The 18,034-nt window shown below is 47.6% G+C and overlaps 1 protein-coding gene across 1 annotated transcript; it reads right to left on the reverse strand.

Annotated features, from left to right (window-relative positions):
• Positions 1-2,031: 2,031 nt before the first annotated feature.
• Positions 2,032-16,339, reverse strand: LOC119458979 (uncharacterized). The gene is made up of 2 exons (XM_037720830.2): positions 15,854-16,339; positions 2,032-2,289 (listed from the first exon to the last, which is right to left on the reverse strand). The coding sequence occupies exons 1-2, from the start codon at positions 16,154-16,156 to the stop codon at positions 2,032-2,034; spliced, it is 561 nt and encodes a 186-aa protein (XP_037576758.1). The 5' UTR covers positions 16,157-16,339.
• Positions 16,340-18,034: the final 1,695 nt, after the last annotated feature.

An 18,034-nucleotide genomic window follows, 5' to 3' on the forward strand; every position in this document is an offset into this window, starting at 1 on the left:
AGCGAAGATATATGAGAGGAGGTTATAGCTACAGATTTAGCACACAGGGGAAGTAGACACATGTTAAGGCAGCAAAGAATTCAATGCAACAATAAAATAAGTTATAGCCAAACAGGTATAGATTGACACTGGCTGTGGCTAGGTAGATATCCCTTGCCATTGACACAACCCTTCACATATCTGTGGACACATTCTTTCGGGTACAATTGAATGATGCAACAGTGCCTACAAAAAGTCGTAGTTTCGCCCGAAAGGCGAAGCATCGATTGCGACTGGCAAACTAGTGGACAGCTATACAAAGGAAGGATAGTAGCTTTATCGGCCGTATACACTTGTAAACATAGGCACACTAACTAAATTAACAAGCATGGTGTCACTCGCGCACAAGCAAACATGAACGCATCTCAATCGATGACCGCGGAAACTCGCTATCAAAACGCTGGAGTGAGTAAGCGCGGTGGGACCAGCGAGCGAATTGAGCTTCCTGTCCGCGCTCTCATCAGCGCGACCTTAGCAGCGAAATCACAGGGGAGGGGGGGGGGGGCGGCCCTTGGCCCCGCCGCAGATGGCTTTCAAGATACAAGCACACGGGCGGGCGCTCGCGGTGTAGAACGCGTACTCCCCTCTCCCCTTGGAGCCTTCCAGCCTGACGGGAGCGAGCGGCCGCAGTAAAGCGCGGCCACTCCATTTCCCTACCATTCCTACGGAGCGTTGTGCGTTCCTTCCCGCTTCCCGCACTTGCGTGTCCGAGCCGTGATGCTGGCTCACCGTCACGAGCTTTCACTCGCACATAAAGCATACGGTGCGCGACTATGATTTTATCGCCCGTGGCCCTTATAAGGTACCTAGATGCGACGACGACGGCAGAAATACGCCTGGAGTGTCCATATAATTGATATCGCAAAAAAAAAGTGTCACCAACAGGCCATTTCTGCATATTGCCGAGATGTGCGAAAGTATGCATTATGGGATGCTCTGACATGAAAGTCCATTCCATTAAAAGCTCTGTACCATCGTGCATATGGTATTCTCCTAATCAGTCATCCTAACTAATGCCTTCTTTCTTCCCCTTTCTCTATTTCCCCTCTAGGACAAAACAAGCTAGAGCACACTCTCGCTTCTCTAAATGCAAATCATCACCGCTAGTACTTAAATAACTTGTGATGTGTTTTGCAAACGACTGACGGCTGAATTTCACTTCATGTGAAATTAAATAGTTTATCGCACCTAACTCCAACTGCCTTAAGTTATTTTAACAATACACTCCCGGTGGGTTGCAGAGTACTGTCAAACGTGAGCTGTTTTTTTAGTTTTAATTTTAGACAAAACATTTTCACAAAGATGCAAATGTATTGTTTATGCAAAATTACATTTCATATAAACTATTGTGGGTCTAAACAGGTGATAATTACATTTCGAAACTAAAAAAAGGTGTGACCTACGATATGAAAAAGGTTCAACGTGGTTTCCTACCACTAAAGAGGTGAAGTGCATGGCAGGGCTAGTAAGTGACAAAGCGCTGTCCTTGTCCAGTGCTTGATGGCAGGTTCTAAACGTAGAATAACATGCAGGTTTCAGGCGTCGTAAATAGCAAATATATTTAAGTAAGAAACAATGAACGTTTTATTATATAATACTGTGTTTCATTAAATAATACTGCTTTGTCTAAGGATATGACAATGCAATCGTGACAACCTGAAGTGCATTATAAACATTACACCTTTTTCTGTGTCATATTCCTTACCGGATGTTTGGCACAATTTCGCAGTGCTACCTCATTATGCTCCATATCAGCTAAACATTTGTGACCAGAAAAGTAAAATCATATCAAAAGGAAAAAATAACACTGCTATGCTTGTCTCCAAAGTGAAAATACGCTGCCAATAAAGAGATTCTTTATTGCTGATGAGAATCAATTTATGAAAGTAAGCAAAGTTGGAACATAGGATACTTCTAATTTAGTGTTGCACTTGTATTTGAGGCCATATGTGATAACCTAAGAAATGAGGCAACAGGAAGCTGCGAGCCGCACTAACATACTTGCTGCGTCACATTGCTTGCCGCCTCTGGACAGACGGGGCGATGATGCGGGACAATGCTGTGATTATGCTGCAAGCTCTCATGTCCACTGTGGAGCTTCAGATGGTCGATGAGACTTCTGTGTACCATGGCCAGCCCGCACTCTGGACAGGATACAGAATGGTAACTGCACCGCGAGTGGAAGTGTCGGAGAATGTCGCACATAGGTCCAACAGCCTTGCAACCATTCACTACATTCCAGCAATGGATCTGCGAGCAGGAGCAGGATTGGCGTCATTAGCAATCGATCATGACAATAACGACTTCAGGCTACTGTATTGGGTAGTAGCAGCTAAATGGCAGGCAACAAAATATGGTCCCAATACTTCGACGTAAACCGTGACATTTTCCCAAGAGGCATCAAACATTATTGAGTTGTACCAAAGTCGCTAACATACTAACACTTAGAAGGTAAATGACTGAGCGCCACAGTGCTTCTGAAACTTATTCCGGCAAAGAGGCAATATAGTTACCAATCTTTTGCCATACTCAACTGGTTTATGCATGACGCAAAGCGTGCAGCTAAGCAAACCATTCGAGTACCTGTATATAGGCTAAGCCAAGGTTGTGGGTTCGGATCCCAGACAATTCTGCTTGCTTTAGTACCGTTTCAACAACAAACAGCTTATTACTGATTTCGCCTTCATGTACACCTACTTTCAGGGGAAAAAAGAAAAAGTAATATTCCTTGGATGCTCTTATTGGATTCGTTGTCTGCACGTTTCATAGGCTTGTCAATATAATCAAGAAACTTGGCTCGTTAAGTCAACTCAATTATTTAGGTTATGCGTTTCGCCCTATTGCACAATGCTGTCAAGCCTGTGCACATTTGGATTCTCGCCACCATTGCAAAGTACACGCGCCGGCGAGCACTATAATCCCATGCAAAAAGATGTTAGGCCATGCTCGCTCAGCTACACGTCGCACTGAGTATGCTGTGGTGTTCTGACACACACATAGTTCACAGCATAAAGGCTGTTTCATATGCTGCGACTGGAGCGAAAAAAATTCGTGCGGTCAAGCGTCGCAATGCGATTTTTTTAGGGCTCAATTCACATGATTGCGATCTTAACAATGCGACTGATGCGACGCCCAGGGTTGCTTGCTGCCAGGTTTTGTCACACACGCCGCATAATTCTTTAATTCAATGAAAAAAACGTGCGTGTTATAGCATAATTGACCTCTCTTTATTAGGGCCAAATAATATGTGTTTTGGTAATTTAAAAACGTTTTGAAGTTTAAATTTGTTTTGGAGTGTGCAGCTGTTCGCAGCTGGTTCAGCGCTGTGTGTTGTCTCATGTGCCTTCTATGTGTCGCTCTGCCTGAATAGGATAAAAAGTCCGCAATATATTCAAGGTTTATTGTTTCTGGGTAGGAAAAGAAAATTCTCCATCAGAGAAGGTACAACTTAACGTACACGGAGTATTTGAAAACAAATTTACTATGTTTGTTCAAGCCACGAAGTTAAATATACTGTCGTATAAAATTAATTACGATGGCCTGCCCGCTTGGCATGTCGAATTCAATAAGCAAGTCAGACAAGATAAGCTTTCAAGATGCATCGGGAAGTTTACGCGTGTGGAAAACCGACAGGAAAAGAATGAATCTAAACAATCACGCGTTCAGCGCAAGTTGAAACTTCGGGTACTTTGCTGCCCTGTCATTTGCCCTTGCAGAGGTTGCAATTATTAAACTGCATGCTCCCTACGCAAGATTTTTGTCTGCTACTTAACAAATTAAAATTGTGACGACCCCAAAAGGCCACGTCGTCTCGTGGGGATCGAACACCTCGTAGTATTGGGAACTCGCATAGGTGTGTCTAAGCATACGAAGCAAAGGCGAAAATGCACTTCGTTTTACGTAGCGGGTCAACGAATGCATAGAAATGGGAGAATGGGATCTGCAGCACAAGCTTTTATTCTCCCTTCGCGTACGTACCGGATTCAGCAATCCACCTAAGCGCGCATCGCACTTGTTGAGCGAGACGCCATTTACCAAAACAGACCGCGAAATAGCTCTCGGCGCAATTTCGACAGAAAATCGCAGCGACCACTGCGACCAACCGGTTCGTCGCAGCCGAAAATCGCAGAGTTGCAAACTGCGATTTTCGTCGCATGCGACGGAAATCGCCTTCCGGTGCGATGATAATCGCAGCAAGTGAAACGGCCTTAACAAGGCCCGTGTGAATGCAAGTTTGATTTTCCGCAGCTGGATAGGTGACGTACCTCGGCATGCTCCTGCATTTGAGACATGAACAAATCGTTGACTATATACCGCATTATCCGCAAAATACGTGATATTTTACAGGAGATATTGTCCTGAAAAAGGCAGGCGAAGGTCACCTCTCGTATTATTAGGGGTCTTAAGCACAATGTGAGTCATCTGGCCAACGACGGCTTGCATGTCGGTGTACGTATAGCCAAAGCCGTATTCATATATAAAATTCATATCCCGGCATTTTCCCCTCTCGCTGTTGTCTTATTTGCGCTCTTCCGATTAACATCTTGCGCAATTAATCTTTCACTTGTGAGCAATGAGCAGCAGCATGCGGAGACAGTTTTCAGCAGCGTTCTCAATAAAGGTTGTAAACTTTGCCGAAGCAAATGAAAACGTGGCCACTCAACACCGGTTTGACACTTCCGAAAACAGCATATGGCATAGGTGAGCACAAAAAGAAAAACTGTAACAGAAATAAAACAATAAAACTTTATTAAGGGTCTCATACTAGTGTTCTTTATTTAGCTTTATTTATTTTGCGTGATGTTAGAGAACGTTAAATAAACCCGGGTGGTATAAATTAGTCCGAAGCCCTACACTACGGCAGTCACTCATAGTCCTGAGTCGCTTGGGGACGTTAAGACCTCACATTACACAAACCTAGAGCCTGTTTCTGTAATGCTGGCCAAAAAGTTTAATTAAAAAATTTAGAAAACACGCAGTGACGTTCAGCGCCTGTTATGTCTCGTTAGAGCACAGTCAACCATGCAACAGAGCCCCTAATATATGTGCGTCAATGCGTACTGTCTGATACAATCTCGACCGGGTGAGGTGGGTCGTCACCGCACGAATCAGGAGACGGCGATGAAGGCGGGCATCGTGATGATGAAAACAATAGAAAAGACTGTATTCACTTCATTGGTACATGGTTTTGACTCTATCCGAGTCTCGAGTGGTTCTGCCTAACATGGGGGCCAGGACGGCCTTAAATAACCACTCGCGGTCTTGTAGTAGCCGATGTCCCCCTTGTGGACGTGAACTTGTGGAATCAGTGCCTTTGACAGGTTGTCAAGTCGACGACCTCTTCCCCTTCGTGCCTTCTCCCTTGGGTGCTCGCCTTTGCGTCTCCTAAGAGCGTAAAAGGGGCGACGCTTTCTCGGGGATGAAGGCGATTATCTCGTCAGGGGAAAACGCACCGGCATGATTCCCACACTTGCGGGAGCCGAGTTTCCAGGAAGACGATAACCGCCTCTCGTCATGGGAACGTGCGCGGCGATGTTTTCCCCACTTGACCTGTCGAATTCCTTGCCGATCATAACAGCCCGTCCTCCGCCACAGGAGGTCTCGAAGGGGTTGCAGCATCCAAGCACCTCGAAGAGACCGGTAGACCCCGTGACTCTGCTTCGTTTCGCCGTTCGTTCCAAGGCAGGCCAGGTGACACCTTCTGGAAATAGACCACGCCAAGCCCAAGGCACAACAAACAGAGAGCACTCAACTAGCCATGAGAACTGCCAGGTTCACACATTCTTCACATGAAACCTTATCAAAATTATATCTGCAGCCCTCGTTTGAGGCTCCCGAGAATTAACACAAGGAGAAAACCAGACTGCGTTTTTTTAACCGCCCTAATGCCTAACGTTTTTGTTTCTCTTGCCCGAGAAAGCCACGTTTATTGAGAGACAGAGAGTGCATTGAAAATGATCAAAGGGATAAATGCTGCGCAGTGAGTTACTCTTTGGGTCAATCGTGCCTGCCAGTACCAGCGCTTCTAATGCAAAATGTACTACGCTCTGATGAGCGCTTCAACTCCTAATTATGATGATTCATAAGGTGGCATTTAAAGCCAGAAAACCAAAAAGCCATACTTATCTCCGCGCAACACCATGAAAGAAAATTGTTTCTCCGAACACGCTTCAGCAAATCAAATTCTACAATGGTAGACGATAAACGCGCCCACTCTGTAAGCATTGAATTACTCAAAATGGATTGTTTCTACAAACCTCCAAGCCTATAGTCAATACCTATGTACAAAATCAGCGAGTTCACGGGCCACCACCGTCGCGAAACCTGCTTCGCAGTTTTATTTGCGTAACTGGCTCGCATAACAATCATCACAACGAAACACCGAGATTAACGCGCAACCTTTGAAATTAAAAGAAATAAGGTCTCAATAAATAAAAAAAACTTTAAAAAAATGCAACGAGCTCTATTTACAAGTTTACAAACGAGAACCTTATGGAGGCAACGCTGTTTCTGATTTTTTTTCGTCTTTCGCTGCGCTGTTATTCTGGCCTAAATTATCGGTCGACACGTCTTTGGTCTCACTTCTAGCTTTGTCTTTGTGAAAGGGGCGCGTGTTTTCCTCTTTGCCGAATTTAGTCAACAGCCTGACGCTTGTTTTCTCGGATTCGCGACGTGCGGCTAATTCATCCGCTAGCACTGCAGCACCTTCTAAGTCCTTTTCGCCCGACCTATCTTGAATCCACAGGCGCATCTCTTCACTAAGGACCCATAGAACTGCTCCATGCAGATTAGCTCAACAACCTTGTCGCGACAACCGAACGCGTCTTCCCCTTTTAGCCACTCAATTAGATTGACTTTCAGTTTATAACTGAAATCTTGAAAATACTCGCCCGGTGTCCTAACTGCCTCCCGAAAACGGTGGCAGAAAGCCTCCGCTGAGAGCCGATATTTTGTTAGCAGCGCAGCTTTTACTTTGTGATAGTCCTCTAACTCGTCCTTCGTTAGCCTTGCAATTATTTCGGTTGCTTCGCCAGGAAGAACGGTCAGAATCTGTTGAGGTCAACTCTCTAGCGCCAACCCGTTTCTCTCGCAGGTTCGTTCAACAGTAACGAGAAACAAACCCATGTCATCGTTCACCTCCTACGACGGCATGAGATCCCTTATCTTCACTCCTACTTCACCTGAACGTCTTTCATCTATTGAGAGGTTATTGCTGGTTGCCTGGCCAGATCCCGCTGCACGTCTAGTTCTTTTAGCTTTAGTTCGTGAGCTCTCTGTTCCTCTCGTTCCTTTCTTTCTGCAACTCTCCGTTCCTTTCTTTCTGCAGCTTCCTTTTGATCAGCTCTCTGATTTTCTTTCTGAACTCTTTGCCTCTCCTCTGCAGCGTTTTGTTCAGCTTTGTCAGCTCGTTTCTCTATCTCTTCCCATGCTTCTGAAATTTCGTCCTTCAGAACCCCGCACTTCTCAATCGCCTAAATAAGCTGCGGCTTTCTCTGAAGGCGGGCATCATGATGATGAAAAAAATAGAAAGGACTGTGTTCACTTCACTGGTACATGGTTTTGACTCTACCCGAGTCTCCAGCGGTTCTGCCTAACATGGGGGCCAGGACGGCCTTAAATAACCACTCGCTGTCTTGTAGTAGCCGATGTCGCCCTTGTGGACGTGAACTTGTGGAATCAGTGCCTTTGACGACCTCTTCCCCTTCGTGCCTTCTCCCTTGGGTGCTCGCCTTTGCGTCTCCTCAGAGCGTAAAAGGGGCGACGCTTTCTCGGGGATGAAGGCGATTATCTTGTCACGGGAAAACGCGCGGGCATGATTTCCACACTTGCGGGAGCCGAGTTTCCAGGAAGACGATAACCGCCTCTCCTCATGGGAACGCGCGCGGCGATGTTTTCCCCACTTGACCTGTCGAATTCCTTGCCGATCATAACATGTCACTATGTATTATGTAACACTAACGAGCTCAGCAGGTAGGCGTAGTAGCGCGCTGAGCCTGGCTACGGCCGCGCTGGAATAGAAAAAAAAATTGGCTGAGGTTTAACTCTTGTAATCCTAGTTATCACGAGCTGAAAGGTCGGTTCGGCTAGGTTTTGCAAAGACTATGCACACAGTGTTTCATTAATGCACGCTTCCGGGCTTGGTAAGCTTCTCCATAGCAACATTATGGCCTCCCTTTGCTCCGGTGTTTCAGCAGCCAGCTTTGCCTTTGCTCGAGATTTCACAGCCTGCCGTCTAGCGATATCTATGGGGCTCTTGCGTTGCCCAGGGGGCGCTTCAAAATGGTGCTAAAGATCGCCCTCAATCCGAAACTGGGTAGTACCAAGCAGTAGCGCACCCAGGATCTCTGCCAGGGGGGGGGGGGGGGGTTGACAGTTTGCCAATACCATCTATACAGCACTAATTTCGATTTATTTACAGGAAATTGTCAAAAAATGCGCTTTTTGCGAGTGTGCAGACGATTGCGCGTCTTACATCTTAGTTGCAGCACTCAAATGCGTAAGGAAAGAAAAGGGGTTAAACAAAAGGGGGGGTTAAGTCGGCCTCAGGGGGGGGTTACAACCCCCGAATCCCCCCCCCCCCCCCCCCCGTCGGTGCGCCACTGGTACCAAGCTCGGTCGTCTGCTTCGGGAAGCACGTTTACAATATGGACCCGCCACTTTCGGTTGTGTTGTACCACGGCTTGCAGCGAATATAGGGCGCATAAGACTTTTCCATGGGTGGCATGTTGCGTAAAGGCAAGAAATTATGCAAAGCCGAATACGTGTACGCCGTTCAAGAAATAAGCGGCGAAGTTTTAGCGCGGTGTCAATCGCAAGTGAAGCGAGTCACGCACGTGCGAAGTTCAACTTCAAGTAAGGTTTGCACGCTGCTAGATTCAGGCGCACAAACGCCAGGAAATGCTCTCTATAAATGAATTCACAGCAGCGATAAGCAGACATGTGTACGGAACTGCTCGAGCGCACGACGGTACGCGCCGCGACGGCAGCGGTCTTTCGACATGCCGCGAAACGGCGGGTCTCCTGCAATCTTTGACTGCATGCCGCTAGACAAGTAATTATGCCTGCGCTGTAGTAGCGGCCATCTGTCCCTTTAGGAATTGATAAATAACTGACGCAATGTATATAAGCTCGCAGTAACGTACGTACGTGCAAATCGCGCTTTAGCGCGAGCTCGTGCGCTGCTCGCTTGATGTAGCTTTTAATGACAGCGCTCGACCATCGATGTGCTGTAATCAATACTACCTTGCTGTGCTGCCTCAACGTGCTGGCTTGAGGTCAAGGATGAGCACATTCAACTCTCTAACCTGTGCTGCTCGTAGTGGGGTAGTGAATTGTCACCGAATCAGCCCGACCATTTGTGGTCATTTGCACACACCTGGTCACTTCACCACTTCGTACCGGTCGAATTGTTAATTGTCGCTGTGGCCGGGTCTCGGATCGTGAATCACCAGCCATGCCTCCTGCTATGTCGGCCTTCCATTTCGCTTACCCAGCGCGACGAACTGCAGTTATCCAGTGCGCCCGACGCTCCACTTCGTGAGGCCTTGAAAGAAAACGGGAGAATCTGATGTTGGGATTCAGGCCTTCTTGTTCATGGCAGCCCACGACGCAGCAGTAACGACGGTGACGCTTTTTCGAGGCTGAGCTAGGTCTCTCCGGATCGGCGTCGCCGATGTCTTCTGCTTCCAGCATTACGTCCCACGGCACACGGAGAGTCCGTTTTCGTATAGGCTGCGGCCAGCTCGCAGCCAAGTCGCCATGGTCTGTGAGAAGTGACGAGCCTTCGCGCACTCGAAACAGGGCAGAAAAAAGTGCGAATCCACGCTAAACGCGGGCTAGAAATGTGCTTCGCCACAGCCAGGGCTCAATACTATCAAAGCTGGTACTACCCAGATGACGTTTTTCGCCGCCACCAGGCGCCGCTACTATACCTCAAACTCCAGCGCAAGACGCCCATACTGGCAGATTGGATTCAGCCTGTCCCTTGCGCTTAAAGCGCACGCACAGACAGGCCGGCCGGCGCGCCGCCAGACTGAGCGACCAAGCGCCAGCGAAGCCGCCGGTGTCCCCGCCTACCGCGCGCCTCGGCGTCTAGCTTGGATACCCCGCGGCCACGGTGTACCCGCGGCTCGGCGGTGGAGGGTAGAGAAGGTAAAGGGTGGAGGAGGGGTACGGGCGAGGAGAAATAGGTTGCGCCAGCGAGGCATTTACCATTACTTCTAGGAGAAATCAAAATGTTTATTTGGAAAATTACCGTAATTACACCGATTACCTTTTTTTATTTACTGCGCAGCGTCTTCTTATCTGACTTTAATAAACATATCTAAATACCATTCTAATGAATTACTTGACGGCACATATTTCAATGTACGAATTGTAGCCGGTGAGTTCGCAAGGTATATTTACTTGGAACGAATTCTCAGAACACTACAAGTACTGCGATTTTAATTTCAATGTGTGCGACGAAATGCACTGGCATTCCAGTTGCTTTTGTGCTTCAATGCTGAATCGGCGTTCTCATAAAAAGTGGAACAGCGCAAGTTTACTGCAAATTTGATGGCGCATTTGTACAAACAAGTGGCATCTGGAGAGTTCGTTCCAACTCGATTTGCCTTGCTACCATTCGTAGAGTGAAATTTGTGCCGTAAGAAATGTATGAAAGAGTTAATTAGCGCTATTATGGTATTTCAAATAAACATTATTTTTCGTAGAATGATAGGCCGCCTAAGCAAGTATGTAGATGAAGGCTTACAATTATGCTGTTTGCCACAGGCAATAAAAAAAATTGGGGCAGCTCCCCGTGAAAACGCGCGCTTTCACTCGCACATAGATCATACGGCCAATGAGGCTACGTTCATACTTGGTCTCGAAGCAGGCGGAAGCGGCAAAAACTTCGGAAAATGCGCCCGCCTAAGCGCCAAATGGGCGAAAAACCAGGCGGCGAGCCAAATCGGTCTCGGACCGATTTTTTTCGCCATTGCGAAGCGGAAACGCGGCGGAAAGTCGTTCCGCGCGACCGGAAGCTGAAGCTGCACTAGCGTATAAACATCCGGTCGTGAAATTGAGCATGGCTCCAAAAGTGTAGGCTGCAATGCTGATCGACGCGATCAAGACTCACCCCTTGCTCTACGACAAGAGCGGTACTAAAACGTACTGTCAGCAATACTCGCGATAGTACACAACGTCACGCGACCGGAGGTGCGGCAACGAAGCCTCGGCGAAACTGCGAAACTTATCGCACTTTTGCAACGCCGGGCGAACCCACCACCGCCGCTTCCGAGGTGTCCACTTCTTCCGTTTATTCAATTTCCGCTTCTAGGAAACAAGTAGGTAGAAGTATAAAAACCATTCCTTCTCCCACTTCCATGGCCGACTCGCGTAGGACGCGCAGGCCTCGGCGACCCCCAACACAAGGACGATGCCCGGGTTTGAGCTTTGGTGTTCTAGTTGCCGCTTCGGTGTGCTGGAGGCGCAGCCAATAATACGAAATGATGACACGTTATTACAACTAGTAAATAAGGTTGAAGAAAAAACAGCGCAAAATTATTATTATTTGATTTGAAAACATATACACAGGAAAGAGAAAGCGAGAAGCAAAGGCTGGCAACTGCCACCAGAAGGGGCACAACGCCTGCCTACGACGAGGTCGAAAATAAGACAGGCACAAGCTATTAAAGAAATGTAATCACGCCTAGAGCCTGCAATGCTCACCTGTGACTCAGTGCTACCGTGCCCGTGTGAGGAGAATGACGGAACGCCAACGAGGAATTTACCGAAGGTCGCAGATGACACGCGAAGTTGCGCGAAATGATCGCTTTTGATGACGGCTGGGTCAATGAATGAACATGCCACTCGAAATGGGTGCGATAATGAGCGCCACCACGCCGACAAACGTACGCAGACTAGATGGATGTGAGCGAAAGCTGCAGCGGTGGCAGTAGCAAAACAAATGTGAACTTGGGGCTCTATTCTGGACACGCATGGCGGCTGCACGGCCGCCATTATCCGCCATCTTGGCTGTCTCATTGGCTGTCCAGAGGTCACGTGTTTTGAAATTTGTGCCGGGAAACGGAAGTTTTGCAAAATGCTATTTTGCGTCAGAATGACGAAACGTGGCGTGGAGCTGCAAATTTTATCGACTAATACTTTTGTGTGGTCCTTAGCACCTATATTGCGACTTTAGCTCTTTAAAAAGAAAGTGTACGGTAGCGTGCAGAAGCCCGTGGAATGCATCTGCAATTTCGCGAATATGTGGTGGCGTTTCAAGATAGCCGGCATGTCAGTTGTTGATTGGCTGAAAGAATATCCCGTGAAGAGCGTCACAGGAAGGGCCGTTTCGTAAACGTCAATTTGAAGTTGCGTGACGTTGCGCTGGGCCGCCATTGCACAGATTTTCCGCTATAATTTGAGGTGCGACGAGCCGCGCGAATTATGGTAATGAGCGGCCATATGCAGTGTCAGTCGAGAGGCATGCGTATCGCCGCATTTTCCCTGTCATTTGGGGCCATGAAAATCTTTTGCTCACAACGCGTGCTCATAGCATTTGCATCGCTCTCGGGTGGTGTTGGCATTTGTGTTTTCAACCATCATTTCGAGTAAAAACACGTTTATTTGAAATAATATTGGTTGAAACTAGCAAACTTTCTGCGACATTTCGCACTTTTCACTATTGTGTTTGTATTGTAATCAATATTAATGACTTTTCGCGTCATCAAAGGCTATGACAACGGTGACTTTTTAATTTACAAAAAGAAATGTACGCAAGACGGCGCCTTGAAGTTTCCTCTCGCGGTGCGAGTAAGCGGCGAAGTGCACAAGAGATGGCAGTGCCGGCGTTTGCGTCGCTCAAGCGGATAACTGTGGCGCGCGCAACGCTATCGATGATATTCGGCCGCTTCTCAGCCAGACGAGTCGGGCTGAGTCACTTGCGGATCACGAGATAGCGATAACGCGGCCTAGAGCGGGCGCAGTTCATCACTGGCAGGTCGCGTATATTGTCTCAAGGTAGAAATCAAGCGCGTGCGCGCCAATATACGATGACTCATTCCGTTTCCCGAGGACACGCATCCTAGCTAATGAAGCAGACGACAGCCTGCGCGCATGCAGACGACGGAAGCGAGAAACGATTTTGATCGAATAATCGTACGCTTTGAGCTAGCTGCTTTATTTTCACTGGGGAGGAAAACTGTTTTGCTTTATCAACCACGCTATGTTCAATGCCTACATTGCAGTTTCTTAGACGAAACGTCAAATTTGCGTCACGTTACGAAAGCGAAACGGGGCTATCGGCGCCATTTTGGAAGCGTCGCGCCTACGTAACGCCTCGAAGAAAATGGCGGAATGTCCAGAATAGCGGCTTTGGACATGCGCGGAAAAGATTTTCCGGTCGCTTTGGCCTTTCCGCCCGCTTGCCGCTTCGCAAGTGTGAACGTAGCCTGAGTTTTTTTGTTTTTTTTTTTTCTACATCCGGATGCGACCATCGACGACTAAGCCTTTAACAGCTTCGCTGTAAACAAAAAAAAAAAAGAAAAAAAAAAGCTCTGTGACGACTGCTGCCAGCATCGTTCGGACATTTCGCGCTTCGCAAAAGGGCGCCGATGGGCAAGAATACAGCCAATGTGTCCAATATGTGCCCGACCTGAACAACCCCTGAGTAGTTCTGGTCTCCGTGCAGGAACAAAGATGAAGAAAAAAAGAAATGACCTCCGCGTCAACTGTAAACGTTGATCCCGGATGCCCTGTGTTGCAGCGTTACGGCTCCGTTTGTCAGGAATTAGCCCAGGCTCAAGCGACAGATGACGCTGCAGTAGGCCGAAGTTCTCCAGCCCCTCCAGCCGTCATCGCAAAAAGAGCTACGTTTTCGCCGCCGGACGGCACATTCCAGTACCCCATACCTCGCGTTTCCACGCGCCTGGATACACAGTAACGGCGTGATACCACCAAAACTAGTCAGGTAGAACTATGCCTAGCGAGAATTACCATTTTCTGTACTTGTCGCGATGACCTAACGACAGTAAAAAAAAAAGTCTTCGGTGCTTTACAAAAACGGCAAGAAAATCAGGAGCGAAAATATGTCTGACAATGCAAAGGGGAGTGCCTTGGTATTGAGGTCCGAGCTGGCTGTCTAAGGACCAAAAGATACTCAGCAAATATGTGCCACAGGATGAGGCATGTGTGTGCTGCAAAAAATTCTCAGGTGTCCTTAGCTATGGCCTAGGAGACGCGAAGGCGAAAGCATTGTAAAGCGTACTGCAATTCACCTTATCCAGCCTAATTACCCTAATCCTTCTAATCCAGCTTAATTCACCCTTACACAATCACTAATCAATCAATACCTTTGCTAATCATAAATAATCTCTTATACATGGCTGGAGATGCTTTTGTTCGCTTCTGGCCTTTACTGAGGTCACGTCAGTGACTTCCTGTATACGTAAAAACGCGACCTTGAAAAACAGATCTACGGATCTCGCCCTAAAAAAGTCGTTCATCAATATTTTCACGTTTTGAAGCAATGTGAATAACAAAGCACGAGACGATGTCAATCAAAACGTCTATCAGTGAGCCAAGTGGCCGTGCGCTAACGCCCGTCTCTTGTAGATGCAAACCATCATTCCTCGCGTAGCGCGGCAAACGCAAGACGCGCCGGCGAGCATGCCTGTAGTTTGACCTTAGAGGCCAAACGGCACGTAACCTTGCCGGCGCGCGAAAACGCGCTCCCTCGCGCCTTGCGTTTACCGCGCCTCGCAACGAGCGCCAGTTTGAACCTACAAGACTTGCGCCAGCGCGCGCCCACTTGGCTTACTATTATTCCTCACGTTGGTCCTCTGTATTCCTCACGTTGGTCGGCAAATTTCGTGGCGTAAAAACAAAACTACAGGTTAAACAATGGAAGGCAAACGGCATATCTGGCGTTGCAATCAGGCATACAGCATATATACATGCCTAATGACTTCACCACGCTTTCACATATAAAAGGGAGACCCGTCTAGCAAATCATTCAGTTCATTCTAGGACTGCCATGGGTGGACCACAGAAATTACGGGCACCAGAATAACAGCGTGAATCCAATGCTCGACTTTAAAGTCCCTAGATTTTCTGCTCTAGCAAAAAAATATCTAGGGACATTATGCTCGACCATGTGTGGTGTTTGCAAAAGCTTCGCTGGACATTCACGTTCGCAGGGCGGGATGGCGGCCAAATTCGTTTTTTGCCTTGGTAGGCATCCTTTCGTATTTTTACGAGGCAGCCAGAGCACCGGCATTTGTCTTGAGAAGACATCTGCGCTCGCGCTGCGCTTAGACGCATACAATCTGTCTCGCACCATCTGCTCATTCGTAGCGCGCGGGCGCGAAGTCCGAACATCCAACAATTTATAACTGTAGGCCTTGGATATGTGTGAGGTGCCAAACAAAGATTGTGCAGAAAAGGAAGACGTTGCCAATGTAATCGAATAGCCCGAACGAACGAGGCCGCGAACAAGCGAACGATGCACAAGCGAGCGAGCGAACGTTTTCCTTGCCGAGCGCACCACAAAGCTCACGCGCGACACCCCCCCCCCCCCCCCCCCCCCCATCGCCTCCACTTTACCTTATTTATAACTTTGTTGCGGGAGCACAGGCGCTTACCCTCGGCGCCGTCGTATACCCCAAGCCCAAGTACCAACCCCGCCAACTAACACGCCGCCAACCATCGCCGCCAACCGGCACCAACCGCCAATCGCTTTCGAACAAGACAGGTTCGTATGAAATCGTAATTGCGGATTTTTTTTTCCTTGTAGTGCAAACCTGTAAATGTACATCGTGAAACATCTCACCTTCCTTTGCTTCATGTTGCTAAAAGCAAACGTGATCCAGGACGTCTCACTCGGCGAAAATGTCTTTCGATCCAGCGCACACGTCGGTCCCACTCTGCGCAGTCCTTCGTAGCAACGCCAGCAGGCCAAGTGCATGCACGGCAGCAAATGGAGACCGGGGTAGGCAATGGCACAAATCGAGCACCTTGCGTTGTTCGGCAACGGTTCCACAAACCACGTCTTCTTCCAGTCCAACGCATCGTCGAACCCCGCAATCGTGTACGCTGTGCCTGGCGCCGACGTCTCGTCCGAAGCGGTTGCCATTGCCGTATGCCCTCCAAACTCCTACGCGCCGATTCAAAATGGCAGCCGCGTTTCCCACAAGAAAGGAGATTTGCACAGCCGCTTTTCGCGTTCGTCCTGTCGGGGTCCTTCTTTTACGGAATCTAGGGGCGCGCTTTCGCGTAAGCGCGGTACAAACTAAACGTCGAGATGTCTTTAAAATGGCGCAAGTTGACAAGCAGCACCGTATTTGCTGTAACGCGTTAACAAACGATAGTAACCGGTCGATACATCCACAACACACGTTCAAGAACAAAGGAGAGAGGACGGGAAAAGCGTTGGCGTTTTCTGGGCTTGGTCGGTGAAGCAGCTGCTACCTGATTGGATGCCGAAATATCAGTGTTGTCCAACTCGTAGGTAGCGGAGCTCAGCTACAAGGGAGTGTTTCGGTTTTGTTTTCGTTTGGCAGTAAGCGCAGAATTAGCGTGCGTTGCTCCCGGAGATCGGAATCAAATTGAAAAGAAAAGTGCTATTTGTTTGTTTTTACGTTACAGACACAGAAAGAGAGTAAATAGAGGACAATAAGTAGGAAGCTACCCGCTGAACAAGTGGTATAACTTTACTTATTACCGAAAGCACCACGGAAACACAAGCGCAAGAACACACGCACGTGCAGAGGAGCAGAAGTATCTGGTTAAAGACCTGAAGATTGACGATCAGAAAAACAGTGGATGTCTTGTGCACTTGGTTCTGTATTTATGGGACGTCTAAATTTATTCTGCTTTCTATCCAATACTGGTTTCTCAGGTATTTGGCAACTACTGAATTGGTGAAATCATATTATCAATCAGACTAATTTAGTATGATCCCTGAACAGAAATATTATTCTTTTTCTGGGTTTTCCCGGAGACCAATAGAAACACGGCCAGTAAAGACAAGAAGATTGTGTTGTCGCTCTGTGTTGATCGTAAAAATATTGTCGTTCGCGACAAAACTCAAAGAAAACATTCCGTACAAGCATAAGTGCAGAATATATGTTGTTCGAAATTTTTAAAATCTTGTTATAAGGAATAATTTTTGTCAAATGAAATACTTTCTGCAATGGCAATTTACATTTCTTAAACCAACGATTATTTATTATTTGCCTGTAGATCCACTTACGCACCGCGGAAGTATTAGTGAAACATACCTTTGGTGCCATGTTACCGGTTTATTCAATGACATGCACTTGTGTGGCTTTGTTGTCAGGTGAATAGCTTTCTTTGGGTCGTTCTCGAGACCTTTATCGTACGTACAACCCACTTGCCCGGCAGCTTCGTCACCGAAATGCACCTGTTTCAGACACACATGTCGTACTACGGCTGAGCCTTGAGGCCTCAGAAGATTTACATGATGTGCTTGTGCACTAGGAGAACACAGCCTTCCTCTTGTCCCCTACATAGGTCGACAATGTGGGAGAATACTCACTCACACTCACTCACCATAATATTTTTCAGGCCCCGCTCACCTCCACTCACACTCACAGCACTCACTCGCACTCGCACTGTCACAGACCCCGTGAACGAGGCGCAGACGCCGGACCAAATTCCAAAGCCGATTTATCAGCATCCGAAAATAATCCCACGAAAGCAAGGACAATTAAGAATGGGCCCTCTGGTTCGCCAGCGAACGCCGGTTGCTGTCCAAAGACCGAGTCAGGGCCCAGAGTTGTCAAAACACAACAAAATATATTCTTCACACAAGGCAGTTACACACACACGTGCACACTTAGGCTAGACACAACACAACACAATTCAGATGGGTATTAACAAACACAAGAAAATAATTCACGACAAGCACTAAGAGTCCAACACGTAAATTACAAAATTAATAGGAACACTAAGTGTCCAATCGTATTCACCCGTATTGGTCTTGTCAGAC

Source organism: Dermacentor silvarum, chromosome 7, assembly GCF_013339745.2.
Source record: "Dermacentor silvarum isolate Dsil-2018 chromosome 7, BIME_Dsil_1.4, whole genome shotgun sequence".
NCBI lineage: Eukaryota > Metazoa > Arthropoda > Arachnida > Ixodida > Ixodidae > Dermacentor > Dermacentor silvarum.